Source organism: Anabrus simplex, chromosome 9, assembly GCF_040414725.1.
Source record: "Anabrus simplex isolate iqAnaSimp1 chromosome 9, ASM4041472v1, whole genome shotgun sequence".
NCBI classification, from domain to species: Eukaryota; Metazoa; Arthropoda; class Insecta; order Orthoptera; family Tettigoniidae; genus Anabrus; species Anabrus simplex.
Window position 1 is genome coordinate 19,808,408 of NC_090273.1, and position 18,375 is coordinate 19,826,782.

An 18,375-nucleotide genomic window follows, 5' to 3' on the forward strand; every position below is an offset into this window, starting at 1 on the left:
TGGTGTCATCTGTGTAAGATTATTAAGTCTGTTCTGGTACAGCCATTTTATACTGGGGTCTCTTAATAGGTTAACCTTGTAAGAAGTTTTAATTTCTTGTGTTGTTTGTTTGTTTGTTTCTTTTATACCATCTAGGCCTCAGACGAATAGGTGCTACTAATAGATAGTGATCAGTTTCCAATTCAGGGCCTCGATAGACTCTTGTATCCAAGACTAAATCTGCCAATTTACCATTACAAATTATATAATCTATAATCGATTTCTGATTTTGTGCAGACCACGTATACTTGTGGGTGTCCTTGTGTGGGAACATTGTGTTCATAATCTTTAACTGATTGAAGACAGTGAAATCTATTAATTTAGTTCCATTGTTATTACGGGTTGTTTCTCCATGGATTTCGATGTGATTCTGAATTTTCTCATTACCAACTCTGGCATTGAAGTCTCCCAGTAATAGTAGCATATCTTGTTTGTTAATTTTATGACTATCTTTTGCAGATCATTATAGAACCCACCACTTTCGTTTGAATTGCCCTCCACTGGAGCGTATACTCCTATAACTGTAAGATAACCCCTGAATATATTAGCACCCTTATATACAGTAAGTGTAAGATCAAATATTCCAGAAAACACGTATACAGTATCACAACGTAGATAATTAAATCATTAAACTTGCAGTTTTAACCCATTCCGGCCTGGGCCGGAATATCCCTAACAAATGGTTTTGGACTGGCCATTTTCAAGGGTGATATAGATGTTGATTCCCATAGGGAACATAATGTCCAATAACGGACCATTATATTGGTATTACATTTTCAAGGGTTTAAGAATAAATGTTTTCCATGATTCTTTCTTTCTTTCTTTCTTTCTTTCTTTCTTTCTTTCTTTCTTTCTTTCTTTCTTTCTTTCTTTCTTTCTTTCTTTCTTTGTACTTGTTTGAACATCTTGTAATGAAGAATGTAGTTTTTTTCACGTCAGCTAACACCTATGATTTTAAAATTGTTTATATAAGTTACTATACCATGTTTTGCGAATTTTAAAATCTGATGGTGTATCATGTAAATACAATTTTCTAAAATGCTATTATACTGTATTTATCCTATTTTGATCATGAAACATATAAAACAATACTGAAAGTTATATAAAAAATAATAGTTCAATAATAATAGCAATAACAATAACAAACATGGGAGCTTTTATGAAACTTTATTTATATATTTTTGCGTGATGATAGTGCCTCGGAAGGCCTTGTTAGTGAAGATACTCTAAGAGTGATGATGATATTGAAGGTATGTAATTATAATTTTATGCACCAATGGAAATATTACTGACATCAGAATATGAATTCGAAACAGCTTCTAACATTTCATTATGATAGGAATTTGATTTACAGCCTACCACCATGTTCCCGCGCATTTCATATTTGCGTATTGAATTAGGAGGATACAGTTAATTTCACCTATGTAAAGTAAATACGTAAGAATGTCTACATACTGGTAAAGTTTTCTGTCTTTTTTTCTAGATATGAGGGATTATGATTACATAAATTAACTATAAAATATATCACTGTCAACAAACACTTGTTTGCTGCGAGAAGCCATGTTTCAGAGCACAATGAGCGACAACTTCTACTAATTCACAGTCATCGATAATATTGTAAATTCTCTGACTTAGACTGGTAATACTGCCATCTGTTGAAATACTCTCATAACTAATTCATGAAGGAACATGATGTAACAGCCAGAATATGTTCATAGCTCGTTCTTGATTTTTAGTGAAATGTAAAATCTTACTACGGGCTAAAATAGTTAAAATAGTGACCTCGATTTAACGCCACCCTTTTTTATTGTGCCAACAAATGCTCTGAAGAGGTGATGATATAATGGGGCATAACTGTAGTTTTTCTTCAGTTGTTTGATTTCTATACTGTATCAGTGATGACACACCAAATGGTGACGGACTGCATAAGATCTGACCTGGGTTGCAGACTCAGTTGTGCAGACCATGCAGTACATTTTCTGCGAAGGATAGCAATTATTTCCATAGCATGTGTTTAAAGAGGATGACAAGTGTGCAGTATTTTTAGAATGTGTGTAGTATTTACTGGCAATAATGAGAAGTGAAGGGCAGAGAGGCATGTTCAAATTCAAGTTTTTAAACGGTGCAAAATTTGAATCGAGATTGGTCCTTTTTAATGCACACAGAATAGTCAGCAACCTCATATTGTTGGAACTCTTGCATTAATTGGTTGTGTTGATGGACAGTGTTTTAACTATGGATAGGAAAAAGTTTTACCATATTAGTAGCAAGAAAATGTTAATGTTTTGTTTTACCAAAAATTACGGCTCTATTAATGAGCGTAGGTTTTTGTGGCTCATTGTATTAAAATAACTAACTGGATTAAACCCACTTATATTTATTTAACAAAGCTGAGCTTTCCGCCAAATTACATCGGCCTCCACAAAAAATGCTATAAGGCATTTTACCGTAGCAGAACACTTCTACAGTACGGACCATGAAATCCTCTTTGACAATCATCCCTGTAAAAGACTTCTGTGCTTGACTTGTAAGGGAAGCCATAGAGATAGAGCTGTGCCCAAATATCATCAGCAGGGAAGATGGCTTCAAGTTATCAAATACAAGGAGACCTGTACTGCGGAAATACATGCATAACACCACCACAGCACAACGTGACGCACTAAAGAAACTGTCGACAGAAGGCGGTGAATCAGTAACTTCCCTCCCAACCACCACACCACAGTGCGATGATATCTGAGTCCAGTTGAGGGGGGGGGCATGGATAGTATGGTCATGACTTCCACGTTCCTTCAAAGAATTTCTTTGCTCACTATTAGAGACAGACCTTCACATGTCCTGATAAAAGCCAATGTAATTTGGCAGAAAGCTCGGCTTTGTTAAATATAAGTAGCCTTAATCCAATTACTGCTATACTTTATTTCTAATTTTAATTTATGATCCACTGTATGCTATCTGTTTCGCTACACTGATTCTAGCTCTTTATCAGTCTGAGTCGTTTATAGTAAGGTCATCAATAAATCATTTATAGTCACTACTGGTATTCTATATCGCTATAGATATTTTCAAGATAATATGTTTTTATCATCATTATTGTGATTTTACAGTTCCAGTTCCCGGGGTACTGTTGGCGAGCCTCTTCCACTCTGTCTTATTGAGATATGTTCTGTTATTCATGACGTCTTCTAGTGTCCTTCCAGTAGGTTCTTGGTATTACCGCCATCAGTTTTCTTGCCACATGCCCGAGCCACCTCATTCAGGATTACTGATCCATCCATGTATGTTGGTTCTCAGTTTTATTGTGGATCTCACAGGGGAACTTGAATTCTAAATACTCTACAGTGTTCAAGTATTTCATGTAAACAGCAAAACTGTACCTTAAATTCCACCGAATTACTAAAGGCAAAGGGAAAACTTAACAATTCCTTGCAGTCATTGCTATTATGTTACGCTGCTACAACAATCATGAAATACAATTTACTTGATGCTAGATAGTCAGAGCCTTCTGACCCCAACTTGGCAGGTTCAATCCTGGCTCAGACTGGTGATATTTGAAGGTACTCAGATATGCTAGCCTTATGTCGGTAGATTTATTGGCACGCAAAAGAAATTCTGTGGGACTTAAATTCTGGCACCTCGGTGTCTCCGAAAACCGTAAAAGTTGTTAGTGGGATGTAAAGCAAATAAACATTATTATTATTATTAATTTCGTTTCAGCCATCTATGGGCTACGATTACGCAACTTCATTGCTTTCTCAAGTTCTTTCTCCTTCCTCTTTTGCCAGTATTCCTTCATCCGTTGGCTTGCTCGTGCTCGACCTTCTGCCGAGAATACTCTATTCTTCCTCATTTTCTCATCAGCTAGGTTCTTCACCTCCGCAACTCTCTGCCTGAAGATTTTTCTGTTTGTTATATTATTATTATTATTATTATTATTATTATTATTATTATTATTATTATTATTATTATGTTACTTTTTTTGGTATATCAGTGAAGTCAGCACATCTACAAAATACTCGAAAGAGTATATTTTATGGCAGTGAATTCTATCTCTGTATGAATGACTTTTCTTTCCTGGTTAATGTTCTCGTATTTTTATCATCCTTCATCCATCATTGGACTAATTTCAGGTTGGTACGAGCGAAGTACCTCGGAAAGCAGTAAGGCAAGTAATCCGTTCCGAGGTATGGACAAGCCACGGACTCTGTCTCTGGACCTAGACAAACAATCCTCACCTTCTACTGCACCGGCTACAGGCGACTCAGGACGGAGACGGACCGGTGCCGTTCGCCATCCTCCTGCCTCCCACACCAACACAAAGGTTCTAGTCATATGGATGGAGAGTTTTGAAGACCATCTGCAATTTCCCATCAGTAAGTATAAATATTGGCAACTAAGGTTAAGTTATAAGTAGGTTCCCACCTTCCAATACTTATCAATTTACACTGACTGACAGAGCAAATGCAACACCAAGAAGGAGTGGTCAGAACTTTATGCCAATTGCAGGGTAGACTGACGTCACTGAGGTATGCTCATGATGTGAAATGCGCCGCTGTGCTGCGCACGTAGCGAACGATAAATGGGACACGGCGTTGGCGAATGGCCCACTTCGTACCGTGATTTCTCAGCCGACAGTCATTGTAGAACGTGTTGTCGTGTGCCACAGGACACGTGTATAGCTAAGAATGCCAGGCCGCCATCAACGGAGGCATTTCCAGCAGACAGACGACTTTACGAGGGTTATGGTGATCGGGCTGAGAAGGGCAGGTTGGTCCCTTCGTCAAATCGCAGCCGATACCCATAGGGATGTGTCCACGGTGCAGCGCCTGTGGCGAAGATGGTTGGCGCAGGGACATGTGGCACGTGCGAGGGGTCCAGGCGCAGCCCGAGTGACGTCAGCACGCGAGGATCGGCGCATCCGCCGCCAAGCGGTGGCAGCCCCGCACGCCACGTCAACCGCCATTCTTCAGCATTTCCAATATCGACCAGAACAATTTCCCGTCGATTGGTTGAAGGAGGCCTGCACTCCCGGCGTCCGCTCAGAAGACTACCATTGACTCCACAGCATAGATGTGCACGCCTGGCATGGTGCCGGGCTAGAGCGACTTGGATGAGGGAATGGCGGAACGTTGTGTTCTCCGATGAGTCACGCTTCTGTTCTGTCAGTGATAGTCACTGCAGACGAGTGTGGCGTCGGCGTGGAGAAAGGTCAAATCCGGCAGTAACTGTGGAGCGCCCTACCGCTAGACAACGCGGCATCATGGTTTGGGGCGCTATTGCGTATGATTCCACGTCACCTCTAGTGCGTATTCAAGACACGTTAAATGCCCACTGCTACATGCAGCATGTGCTGCGGCCGGTGGCACTCCCGTACCTTCAGGGGCTGCCCAGTGCTCTGTTTCAGCAGGATAATGCCCGCCCACACACTGCTCGCATCTCCCAACAGGCTCTACGAGGTGTACAGATGCTTCCGTGGCCAGCGTACTCTCCGGATCTCTCACCAATCGAACACGTGTGGGATCTCATTGGACGCCGTTTGCAAACTCTGCCCCAGCCTCGTACGGACGACCAACTGTGGCAAATGGTTGACAGAGAATGGAGAACCATCCCTCAGGACACCGTCCGCACTCTTATTGACTCTGTACCTCGACGTGTTTCTGCGTGCATCGCCGCTCGCAATGGTCCTACATCCTACTGAGTCGATGCCGTGCGCATTGTGTAACCTGCATATCGGTTTGAAATAAACATCAATTATTCGTCCGTGCCGTCTCTGTTTTTTCCCCAACTTTCATCCCTTTCGAACCACTCCTTCTTGGTGTTGCATTTGCTCTGTCAGTCAGTGTATATATAATAGTTTTATTAATTACATAATATAAACCACCTTAATCTCTAGGACATGTTTCGTTCCGATTATGGAACATTTTCAGCTAAAAGATTTGACAAAATGGCAAGACAATTAAAACACATTGATAGTTATGATGATACAATAGCTAAAAGATTTGACAAAATGGCACGAAAATTAAAACACATATGATAGTTATGATGATAAAATAAAATGTTCATTCATGTTAGTTAAAAATTTCAACAAGTCAGTGTCCAAGTGACGAAGTAAAATTGGCGATAAGGTTCTTCTTTATGTTGGAGACGTGTACATTTGTTAATCTTGAAGATAAAATTAGAGATATACAAGATTTTCTTAACGTATAGTTATCGGGGGAACTCTTGATAAAAACAACCGTAGTTGAAGTTGAGTTGCAGTTGGACTATTAAAATGAGTCTTATAGTCGATCGTGTCGTATTTGACGTCTTCCCTTACGCCGTGTATATAAGTATTGGAAGGTGGGAACCTATTTATAACTTAACCTTAGTTGTGTTGAGCCAATACGGGATAAAATATGAGATTTATAATCTGTAAATATTGGCATGATCTCATTGGAGGACAGTTCAGATTGTTGTGACAATGCTGAATGTATGTGGTGTTCAATTTGTAGTTTTTCATTTCCTCCCAATTTTTCAATTTCAGATGAGCTATTGTTAGCTACAAACACAGGCCTGGAAGGAACCGGAGTTCCGAGAACAACGGATCGTGATTGTTTTGTAGTCTTCCTCCATGCACTTAACAATGGGCTGTTGCGAGTGAAACTCCAAGGCCCTACTGGCCGCATGAGTCTTGCTACTCCTTTGGTTGATGGGATGGTTGTGAGTCGGAGAGTGTTAGGCTCCTTGGTGAGACAGACAGCACTTAATATGTGCCGCAGAAGACGTCTTGACAATGATAGGTATGTACGTGATGCAGCTCTCTGTGCCACCTTCGCTGGAGCTATGTAAATACTACATTTGCCGTAGTCTGTCATATTCATTCCTTGATCTACCCCTACCATTCTTACCATCTACACTTCTCTCAAAAACCAGCTGAACAAGTCCTGAGTGTCTTAAAATGTGTCCTCTCATTCTATCTTTTCTTTTTATTAAATTTCACCATATTGTTCTCCTCTTGCCAACTTGTTTCGATATCTGTTCATTTGTGATCTGATCTACCCAGCTAACCTTCAGCATTATTTTGTAATACCACATTTCAAGAGCTTCTGTTCTCTTTCTTTCTGAGCTAGAATTTGTCTATGTTTTACTGCCTTACGATATTTCTAATATGCAGGGAAGTGTTCTGTCACCTTTGCTCTTCATTGTAGTAATGGACAAGCTAATTACAAAAGTGGCAAGGAAGATTGGGGAAGGAAAAATGAAAGTGATGTTTGCATATGACTTGTTAGTCTTGGGAGAAAAGGAAGAGGATATCCAGGAACATTTAGATGCATGGGAAGAGGGGGTGAAACAATATGGAATGAAATTTAATGCCAAAAAGAGCAAGATAGTGATCACGACTAGAAAGGAGAGACCTAAAGAGGGATAATATGCCTGGAGGGGAACAGCTTAGGAAGGTAGAGAGTTTGAAGTACCTGGGAAGTATCATAGAGGAAAGTCGAAGAAATGATAAGGAAATAATCGAGCGTGGAAGACAAGCAGAAGCGTTCGTGTAAAGTGTCGGAAGCCTGATTTGGAGTGAGGATGTCCCTCAGAGAAGCAACGGTGTTATACTGGACGTAATGTGTACCTATTCTGACGTATGCAGCAGAAACTTGGGTAATGAGGCAGAGAGCCATAACTACCGTATTTCACGGCATAATCGTCGCACTTTTTATATCAAAATTTTCGAAAAAAAATTGTAGGGTGCGACCATTATACGATGAATATTTAATACCAGTATTTGTATTACTCAAAAAATGTATTTATAACTAAATTGTATTTGATACAAATTTAAGATGCACGTAATACTCGCGTTTATACATCAAAATAATTAAAATAGTCTAAAACAAAATTCATAATTTTTCGCAACAATTCGGCGAACATTTTTTCAACTTGAAAATAAAAATGAACGTATTAAGTTAATTTGTCATTAATTTGAGTATTAAAGTTAAAATATTACACTTGCAAAAAATTATCGCTTTGTTGTGAAATGCGGACTTAGCGGTACGCAATTTATTCCAAATCTTCGGTGTCGCTATCGCAGGTTTCGCTATCTGATGCGCCGTCCTCGCCTCTGTTAATACCAGTATCAGATTCTTCGTCTCCCTGCCACACTGCGTCATCTTCGGAACCGTCTAGTGCATTCGAAATCCCAGTCCTTTTGAAGCTCTTGGAGACTAGTTCAGGTGGTATAAGATCCCAACTCTTCTTCACCCACGAGCATAACAAGTCCAAGGGTGGACGCCTGATATTTCCGGCGGGCGTCAATTGCTGATCGCCGCTCATCATCCACTCGTTGTAAAATCGACGTAAGTGGTCTTTAAAGGGTTTATTAACACATACGTCTAGTGGCTGCAAAGCAGATGTTAGGCCACCAGGAATGACTATCTGTCGTGTCTTATTTGTAGTGAGAATTTGCTTCACTTCGTTCACGAGGTGACCTCGGAAACTATCTAAAACAAGCAGAGCTGGTTGTTTTAGTAGTGCACCAGGTCTTCTATTCCACACAGTTTTAACCCAGTCCAGCATGAGTTCTACGTCCATCCAACCCTTTGGTTGCACTCGTACATGAATTCCACGGGGAAACTGTATATTCTTAGGCATCGTTTTCCTCTTGAAAATGATGTAAGGCGGCAACTTTCTCCAGTCAGCTGTAATGGTTAGCATTGCCGTGCATCGCAACTTCTCACTACCGCTGGTTTTCATTAATACACTCCGTGATCCTTTTAGCGCAATAGTGCTGTTGCGAGGCATATCAAAAAAGATTGGAGTCTGATCGGCATTACCGATTTGAGAAAGCAAGTACGAAGTTTCCTTGCGCAAACGTATGACAAATCGGTGAAAATTTACAATCTTGTCCGTGGAATCAGCAGGCAACTTTTGGCTTAGTGTTGTTCTCCTTCGCACTGACAGATTGTATCGTCGCATGAACCCCTTAATCCACCCACGAGTCGCCTTAAACTGAGTTACCGGTATGTTGTGTTTGCGCGCTACCTCCTGTGCCTTAATTTGTAACATTTCATATGATACACTGCAGCTATTGTTACGTATTTCACTGACGTACCTAAACACTTCTTCGCCAATTATAGGAAACTTCCCTGTTTTAGGACCTCTAAACGCGCGTCTAGAAGGGTTTGTGCTTTTTAGCTTGTTTTTTACTTTCCGCCAGTCACGCACCAACTTTTCACTCACAGAAAATTTTCTTTCTGCAGCTCTGTTCCCGTGCTGTTCAGCGAAGGCAATTACGCTTAGCTTGAAGCCCGCAGAATAGTTTCTATATTTACCCATAATCGCTTATAAATGCTTCACACGTTAATGTTTTGCGATATAAATGACTTTCCGTAATTGTTCACTATTAAAACAAATTATTTCTGCAAACACCCAAAACACAAATTAAAAACTTAAATTCTCACGCACACATGTCTACAGTAATCATGTAAATCTGAAACAAATAAATGCATCTGTGATCTGTCCATTCCAGAGCAGCCAATACTGTTAGGCAGCAAGGAAGCATGCAACAATTTATCAGTTTAGCTTGTTGGTTGCGACACACTACTGCGCTTGCGCAAAGCTCGCAAACCAGAGCTCTAGCTAGCGCGGTGTAGGTAGATCTACTGTATAGTTGACTGTATTCCAAGACGTCAGTAACAAACATTCATTTTTTTCAATTTCTTTTAAACATACGGTAATTAGGTTAATATTTCTTCCCAGTTATTGATGATTTTACATTACATTACTGACGAGTTTATAAAATAAAACTTTAATAGCATTGGATAATAATTATCTTGACTGCTTGGATAAAAGTTTTCATCCCATGCCCGGACACTTATGACGTAGTAGTAAGATAAGAGTCTAGCAATGACAACTGAGACATCGTAAATAATTCGGCTGAATAATTCCGTGGAAATCTGCGTTATCGTCTCTTGCCTCTTACACGGAGGCCTCGGGTTCAATTCACGGCCGGGTCAGGGAATTTTACCTGTATCTGAGGGCTGGTTCGAGGTCCATTCAACCTACCTAGCCGGTATTTCCTGGCGACGTTGCCGATAAGCGATAACTTACAGCCTTACGTATTTCAAATGGGAACTCATAATATGTAGGTGGTGAATAAATAGTACACTGTCTCGCGACCACGTTGTCAAACTGCCGATAGCCTACCGGTAAGCCATGCGTCGTACATATACCGGTATTATTTATTTATACGTTGTGCAACATGTCGCAAACGTGACTGTGTTGCCAAATTGCCCATAAACCATACACGTATTTAAATTGCGCATTCATGTGCAACTTACGTTGCAGTTCCATTTACCTTTTAACCAGATTAGTGAACAAAATTTGGACGTGCGACGATTATGTAATTAAAGGTTTAAAGTCCGATTTTTGTATTGAAAATAAAGGATGCGGCGATTACGCGGTGGCGACGATTATGCCGTGAAATACGGTATGATACAGGCAAGTGAAATGAAATTTCTGAGAAACAGGATAGGAGTGACAAGATTGGATAAGATGAGAAATGAGAAGGTTAGAGATATAGTTAAAGAAAAGAGCCACAACAGAACAGGCTAGAGGCATCTAGACTTGGATGGTATGGACACATGAGGAGAATGACAAGAGGAAAGAATATCGGATTCGTGCACTGAGGTAACAGGAAAACGACCGAGAGGAAGACCAAGAGACAGGTATGAAGAGTGTGTAGAGAGAAGAGAAGAGGACTGGGCAAGAGTGAAGAGGGAGAAGTGGTGGGAAGACAAGAGGAGATGGGGAGGCCAACTTGGCCAACCACTGGATACTGCATATGACAATAATAATAATAATCGTATGGCCTCAGCTACCGTGTGCAGACATTTCAATTTGACGCCATCTGGCTGTCTGCTCGTCAATTTCGACGTTCCGTTTTACTCTCGGCCACCACTAGATGGCAGACCGAGTAAACCGAAACTCTCTTGGGCGTCTATGGCTGAGATTTAATTAATTTTGTCGGGTAAACACCAAATGTGTCACCAGAGATCTTTTACATGCCGACATCGTACGACATGGAGTGTTGAATGGACTTTTTTCCGCCCTTCAAAAATCCGACTACCTCTGCCGGGTTTGAACCCGCTATCTTGGGATCCGGAGGCCGACACTCTACCGCTGATCCACAGAGGCAGCTCATATGACAATGATGATGTCTGTTTGAAGTGAGCCTTCCTTGTTTGTGCTAGTCTACATTTTGTGTCCTCCTTGCTTCTGCCATCATTAGTTATTCTACTACCGAGCTCGATAGCTGCAGTCGCTTAAGTGCGGCCAGTATCCGGTATTCGGGAGATAGTAGGTTCGAACCCCACTGTTGGCAGCCTTGAAAATGGTTTTCCGTGGTTTCCCATTTTCACACCAGGTAAATGCTGGGGCTGTACCTTAATTAAGGCCACGGCCGCTTCCTTCCCACTCCTAGCCCTTTCCTGTCCCATCGTCTATGTAAGACCTATCTGTTATCATGTTACAAACTTCATATTTGGTCCGTATTGAAAATGTACATCAATTAAGATTATTAAAATTTTATTAGTCAACCTATTCAATACAAATGATATTTGCAAAGTTAGGACTTACATCCTATTAAACTAAGGTCTAAAGGGACATGTTTCACCCTTTAAAAGGGCATCATCAGCCTTTTTACACTCATGCTAAAGGTAAAAATCAGGATCCTGATTGTCGATATAAGGAAAAGTATATAAAATGAGAATAAAAATTAGAATGAATATTATACAATATGTGCAATCGTGAGTTCCCAAATGACAATTGACAATTAAAAATCATTTAAAATGTTTGCGAAGAATTAAAAGTTGGTACGGTAATTACATCAGCAATCTTAAAATGATCTTACAAAACTGTACAAACTAGGCCTTGACCAAATAAATAATAAGAAAGTCTATGGCTAAAGTTGCCGTATCAAGGTTCGTGAAATTCGGCTGGAAGCAACCTGATTTTAAATAGAGAGCAAATTAGAATCCAATAGCCACTCAAGACAACATAGAACCTCTCTCGTTGAAAAGTCGTAATGAAACTGTGGTATGGCACATGTAGATTATAAAGTTGTGTCCAATCAATCCATTAATCTCATATTTTACGAAGTGAGATTGCGGTCTCAGTATTTTTGTTGAAGGAGTTGTGAGAAGTTAACTAATAAGTGCCGCTGTACAAATTTTGTCAACTCGTATACCGATGGTTAAATGGGAACATTCTTATGTGTTGGTCGTAGTTTTGAGTGTGGATTGACTATTGAAGAATATAGTGCAGAATCTGTAATGAAAAGGAGAATAAAAAGGTAAGAAGTTTAGAGGAGAAACGGTTAAATTACGGGAATTGATATAAAATCAATTACTTACGTTCTCGGTTTTTGCGGTATGAACTTGTTGCTTGTATGGTCTCGGAACGAGTGAGGTTTGAATGGCGTGTGTTGTATCTGTGTGGAACTGAGGGAGGGGGGTGTGATGGATGAACGGAAATAGGCGGAGCCTTGAGCTTGCGCGCTATTGGCTGTTGAAGATGGGGAGTTAAGGAAGAGGAGTGTAATGGAGAAGAGGAGGTGGATGGAGGGTTTAACCTACATGCCGTTGGCTGTGGAACATTAGCAGGGGCGGGGACAGAGGGAGTTACTTTTAAGGGGAAGTTGGAATCTTTATTGGAAGTTAGTTTGAGGTTCTTAAGGATTTTATTTAAATTTGGATTTAAAGATTGTAATAAATTGGGTAAAGTCTCGTATAGGGGATTTTTTATTTCGACGGGATCATTGAGATTTAGGTCTTTGTTGTAATGTTGATCCAGATATATGTAAATGTTTTCTAATTCGTTCATTAATTTTCCTTTATCTGCTATTTTAATGATTGTTAGGTCCTGTTTGATAGTTGTGAAATGATGACCTGTATCTTTCATATGTGAGCTCATGGCTGAAAATTTATTATGTCTATTGGCATTATAGTGTTCCTGGTATCTCGTAAGGAAGCTCCGGCCTGTTTGCCCTATGTATGATTTTTCACATTGCGTGCATTTGAGCCTATGTATGCCTGAGTTCCCCTTAAAAGTAACTCCCTCTGTCCCCGCCCCTGCTAATGTTCCACAGCCAACGGCATGTAGGTTAAACCCTCCGTCCACCTCCTCTTCTCCATTACACTCCTCTTCCTTAACTCCCCATCTTCAACAGCCAATAGCGCGCAAGCTCAACGCTCCGCCTATTTCCGTTCATCCATCACTCCCCCCTCCCTCAGTTCCACACAGATACAACACACGCCATTCAAACCTCACTCGTTCCGAGACCATACAAGCAACAAGTTCATACCGCAAAAACCGAGAACGTAAGTAATTGATTTTATATCAATTCCCGTAATTTAACCGTTTCTCCTCTAAACTTCTTACCTTTTTATTCTCCTTTTCATTACAGATTCTGCACTATATTCTTCAATAGTCAATCCACACTCAAAACTACGACCAACACATAAGAATGTTCCCATTTAACCATCGGTATATGAGTTGACAAAATTTGTACAGTGGCACTTATTAGTTAACTTCTCACAACTCCTTCAACAAAAATACTGAGACCGCAATCTCACTTCATAAAATATGAGATTAATGGATTGATTGGACACAACTTTATAATCTACATGTGCCATGCTACAGTTTCATTACGACTTTTCAACGAGAGAGGTTCTATGTTGTCTTGAGTGGCTATTGGATTCTAATTTGCTCTCTATTTAAAATCAGGTTGCTTCCAGCCGAATTTCACGAACCTTGATACGGCAACTTTAGCCATAGACTTTCTTATTATTTATTTGGTCAAGGCCTAGTTTGTACAGTTTTGTAAGATCATTTTAAGATTGCTGACGTAATTACCGTACCAACTTTTAATTCTTCGCAAACATTTTAAATGATTTTTAATTGTCAATTGTCATTTGGGAACTCATGATTGCACATATTGTATAATATTCATTCTAATTTTTATTCTCATTTTATATACTTTTCCTTATATCGACAATCAGGATCCTGATTTATACCTTTAGCATGAGTGTATAAAGGCTGATGATGCCCTTTTAAAGGGCAAAACATGTCTCTTTAGACCTTAGTTTAATAGGATGTAAGTCCTAACTTTGCAAATATCATTTGTATTGAATAGGTTGACTAATAAAATTTTAATAATCTTAATTGAGACCTATCTGTGTCGGTGCGACGTAAAACAACTAGCAAAAAAAAGTTATTCTACTCCCTAAGTAACCTCCTTTAAGCCTTCATTTCCTAATATATTTCCTGCATTACCTGACTGACTGTATTCCCTTACGTTTATTTAGCACTATTACCAGCCATCTTTGGTAGTATGGATTTGATTCTTGGTACATCCAGAGATTTAAGAATGGCAGAAGCGCTGGTATGTGGTCTGACTCTTTAGCTGTTTCCTGTTTGGTTCATAGGGTCAATTCCTGGCTTGGTTGGAGATTTTAATCTCTTCTGGTTGAGGGACAGGATGTTCATGTCTGTTCCAAAACACTCCTCTTCATATTCAGACAACACACCACACGACCAACCAGTATAAAAACACGCAACAGTGATTACGTCCTCCCATGTAGTGTTGGCGTCAGGAAGGGTATCCGACGGTAAAACAGGGCCAAATCCATATGCGCGATGCAGTTCGCACCCACGTTCCCACAGGTGTGGGAAGAATGGTGAGAAGGAGGAGGAAGAGGTTGTATGTGGTTAGAATTGTTCATGCAGCTCACGTCCATTGTGGGTGTACCTTATAAGAGCAGCGCCACCTCTGGATGAGGACACGAGCTTAGTTTACCTTCCCCAAGACTGTCTATACCATTCAGCAATTTCTCCATATCTTCTGCAGACTTCGATTAAAAAAAAAAAAAAAAAAAAAAAAAAAAAAAAAAAAAAAAAAAAAAAAAAAAAAAAAAAAACCAATGTCTTCAGCAAATTAAAGAGATTTGATTACCTCTCCTTCAATTGAGATTATTTTTCCAGATTCATCTTTCATTTCCTTTACTTTTCATTTCTATAAACATAGAAAACAAAGGGCTCAAGCAGCAGCAGCCCTGTGTCACTTTTTCTGAATAGCTATTTCTATATCAAAGCCCTTGATTCTTAACATGATCATCATTTCATGTAAATTTTCATTATAGACAAGATGGTGGACCAGGGCCGGATTAAGGGGGGGGGCCCTTGGCTGAACATAAAATTGTATAAAAAGGCCTGCTGCTCCACCTCCGTGCATGTGTATGGATATTTACACTCGCGAAATATCGAACACGCACTCTTCCTTCCTTCTTATCAGCTGTCCACGTTAGTATTTCATCACTGCTAGAATCAATTACCATCCGGAGACACGAATCCTCGCTTCTTACACACTGTAATTATTGTAAAGGTTATTGTTGATGAAAATTTAAATCTGGCAGCTTGTGAGTATGGGCAGAATTGGGAAGGGGAGGAAGAAGTCTAGGAAGTGAGCGGGAGGGGACAGGGGAAGCACAATGGAATGCGCATTCTATACTATATATTTGCGTCAGGAAGAGAACTTCCAGTTCACCTCTGATTATTGAATCATTCATAAGTTACATCTGTAAAGTTCTTGTAAAATGGATAGAAAATATCCTAGTGGTACCATAAAACGTAAATTAAAAGTACAACATTTGAAAGAAATTGAAAAGTTGCCGAAAATATCAACATTTTTTGACAGGAAGTCTATAAGTGCATCGATGACTGAAGAGACTGTTACTGGTGAATTGGAATCTTCTACAGGTAAGAGAATAGTGTAATACTAACTCTGCTGTTTTAAGAGAGATTAGATCTTTACAGAATTGGAAAGCATGAGCATTAGGAAGATGGTTTTAGGAACAAGGAAAGGGAATCCTGAAGTATATTTTAAACTTCAGTCACATTGTATGGAATACTCGGAGACGTAAATAATAAATTGCCGATCTCGTTGGTGCAGTGGTAGCAATAATGACTGCCACCCCCGAAGACACATGTACCCTTCCCCACTGCTGCCTAATGGGGGGGGGGGCTTGGTTACGAAGAAGGGGCCCCACATTTTTAAATAGCCCAGGGCCCCCAAACACCTTAATCCGGCACTGATGCTGACTGCGTATATTTTGTCTGTTACTAGTTCTGAAACTTTGATCCATATAAATGGTAATTTTTGTAAAATATGTACAAAAAAAGTGACGAAAAGGTATATTTTATATAAACTGTAACTTCCGCATACATGAAAAAATGTGCTAAGGTAAATGTGACTTACTTTAAAGATAGTGATTCTTAAGTTTGCGAGTGGTGTACAAAGGATCAAATAAAACATCTTGAAAACAAACTTAAAATGAAGGATGAAATAATTAATGTGCTACGTCAGGATTTAGATAAACTCTTACAGAGGCTGTCTTGTTCCAGTGTGAATACTAATGCTGATGTTATTTAAAGTTAAAAACTTCATGATCGTTCCGTATTGAATAGAGAAATAAGAAGATGTACAATATTAGAAGGATTCACCTTTCAATACTTCGTTGTAAGTTGAACTAAAAAGAAGTCACAACTTGTTTATTGGGACCGGTTTTGACACATTACAAGTGTCATCATCAGCCAAATAGTAAAATAGGGCAAGATATAAAGATCTTAAAACAACTAATACATTGAACACAGGCAAAAAATTAACATTGATTCATATCGTAGTAATTCAGTTAATGTCCAAAACACAATCTCTTGACTGCGATCATTGTGTTTTGGACATTAACTGAATTACTACGATATGAATCAATGTTAATTTTTTGCCTGTGTTCAATGTGTTAGTTGTTTTAAGATCTTTATATCTTGCCCTATTTTACTATTTGACTGATGATGACACTTGTAATGTGTCGAAACCGGTCCCAATAAACAAGTTGTGACTTCTTTAGTTCAACTTACAACGAAGTATTGAAAGGTGGATCCTTCTAATATTGTACATCTTCTTAATGCTGATGTTATCGGGACATCAAGTGAATTTGGTGACTTAACCTCTAATTGTATGGACCGTGCTGTAGACCGGCAATTTGCATGGTCCACATGGAGAACACAGAAACACAAGGGGAGGCATAAATCCCAGCCCTAAGGAAATTCAAATGTTATGACATTAAATACATTTTCCATCTTAGGTGATAGTAATGATAAGACAGCATGTACTTCAGAGATAAATGTACCGGAATTGCAAGTGAAAAATACATCGAAAATTAATTCTACCAGTACCTACAACTTTCGTCATCGGAAAGTGTAGATGTAAGTTTTTTCTTAGACAGTCGCGGTCGGGGTGTAGCTATGAAAATTAATAACTTAAATAAAAATTTCCATGCTCATGGTAATGTAAAACCAGGTGCAAAATTTGATCAAGTTGTGAACCCACTGAAACTGATTGACGCAAATATGCTCACTGAAACGAAAAGTTCACGGTGTTGATGGCAGGAGCAAATGAACTGTGCAAAGTTGTTCATAAAAAAATTCCATTAATATACTGAAAATCTTATTGTGACTACCTGTCCTATCAGGTATGATCTTCCAAGTTGGCCATGTATGAATACAGAGCTTAAGAAAACAAATGATCGTATCGTATAAAAACAGTTTGAATGGTCTTATGCAGTGATCTGCTAGCCTCTCTGAATGGACCAAGCACCTTCATAATCCTTCATTAATTAGCTCTGTGGCTTCTTCTCTTCTATGCTGCTTACCTTGAAATCATCAGAAAAAGATTCTGACTTACAAGTACATGCAAAACCCATAACATGGAGCTTCCTGTCCCCATTTACACCTGGCTCCATCAACCATACTTGATCACATTTTCACAATTAGTCTTTAAACATTTAGCCACACCCTGTTGTCCTTACACATCAACTGTTGCTCAGGTATAAAGAAGCACTCATAACCCCTCGTTTTCTCCATTCTCTTGTCTCACCTACGTCCATTCTCTCTTTATCTCAGAACAATGTTTATTTGTCATCACTCATCAGTAATCACTGATGAAGGTTGCAGCTGTTTGCTGTATATGTTCCCTATTTATATTCTCCATCTGTTTCCTATACATATTCTTCTTCCCAGTTTATTGGGGTCAGTACAATTGAGGTGGATTTGACCCATATTTACGTCTGGATGCTTCATTTTGATGCCAACCCTTTGTGGAGGGACGTATGAATTCGCTACTACATGTCTCTGTTGTGTTTGGTGAAATGAAATGAAATGTCGTATGGCTTTTAGTGCCGGGATATCCCAGGACGGGTTCGGCTTGCCAGGTGCAGGTCTTTCTATTTGACACCCGTAGGTGACCTGCGCGTC

At 39.5% G+C, this 18,375-nt stretch overlaps 1 protein-coding gene across 1 annotated transcript in view; it reads left to right on the forward strand.

The window, feature by feature from the left end:
• The window catches only part of LOC136881205 (ral GTPase-activating protein subunit beta), a 179,943-nt gene that overhangs the window by 157,094 nt on the left and 4,474 nt on the right, over positions 1-18,375 (forward strand). The window contains exons 25-26 of the mRNA XM_067153914.2: positions 4,167-4,409; positions 6,560-6,815. Coding sequence (XP_067010015.2) covers positions 4,167-4,409; positions 6,560-6,815 — 499 coding nt within the window. The remainder of the gene's footprint in view (positions 1-4,166; positions 4,410-6,559; positions 6,816-18,375) is intronic.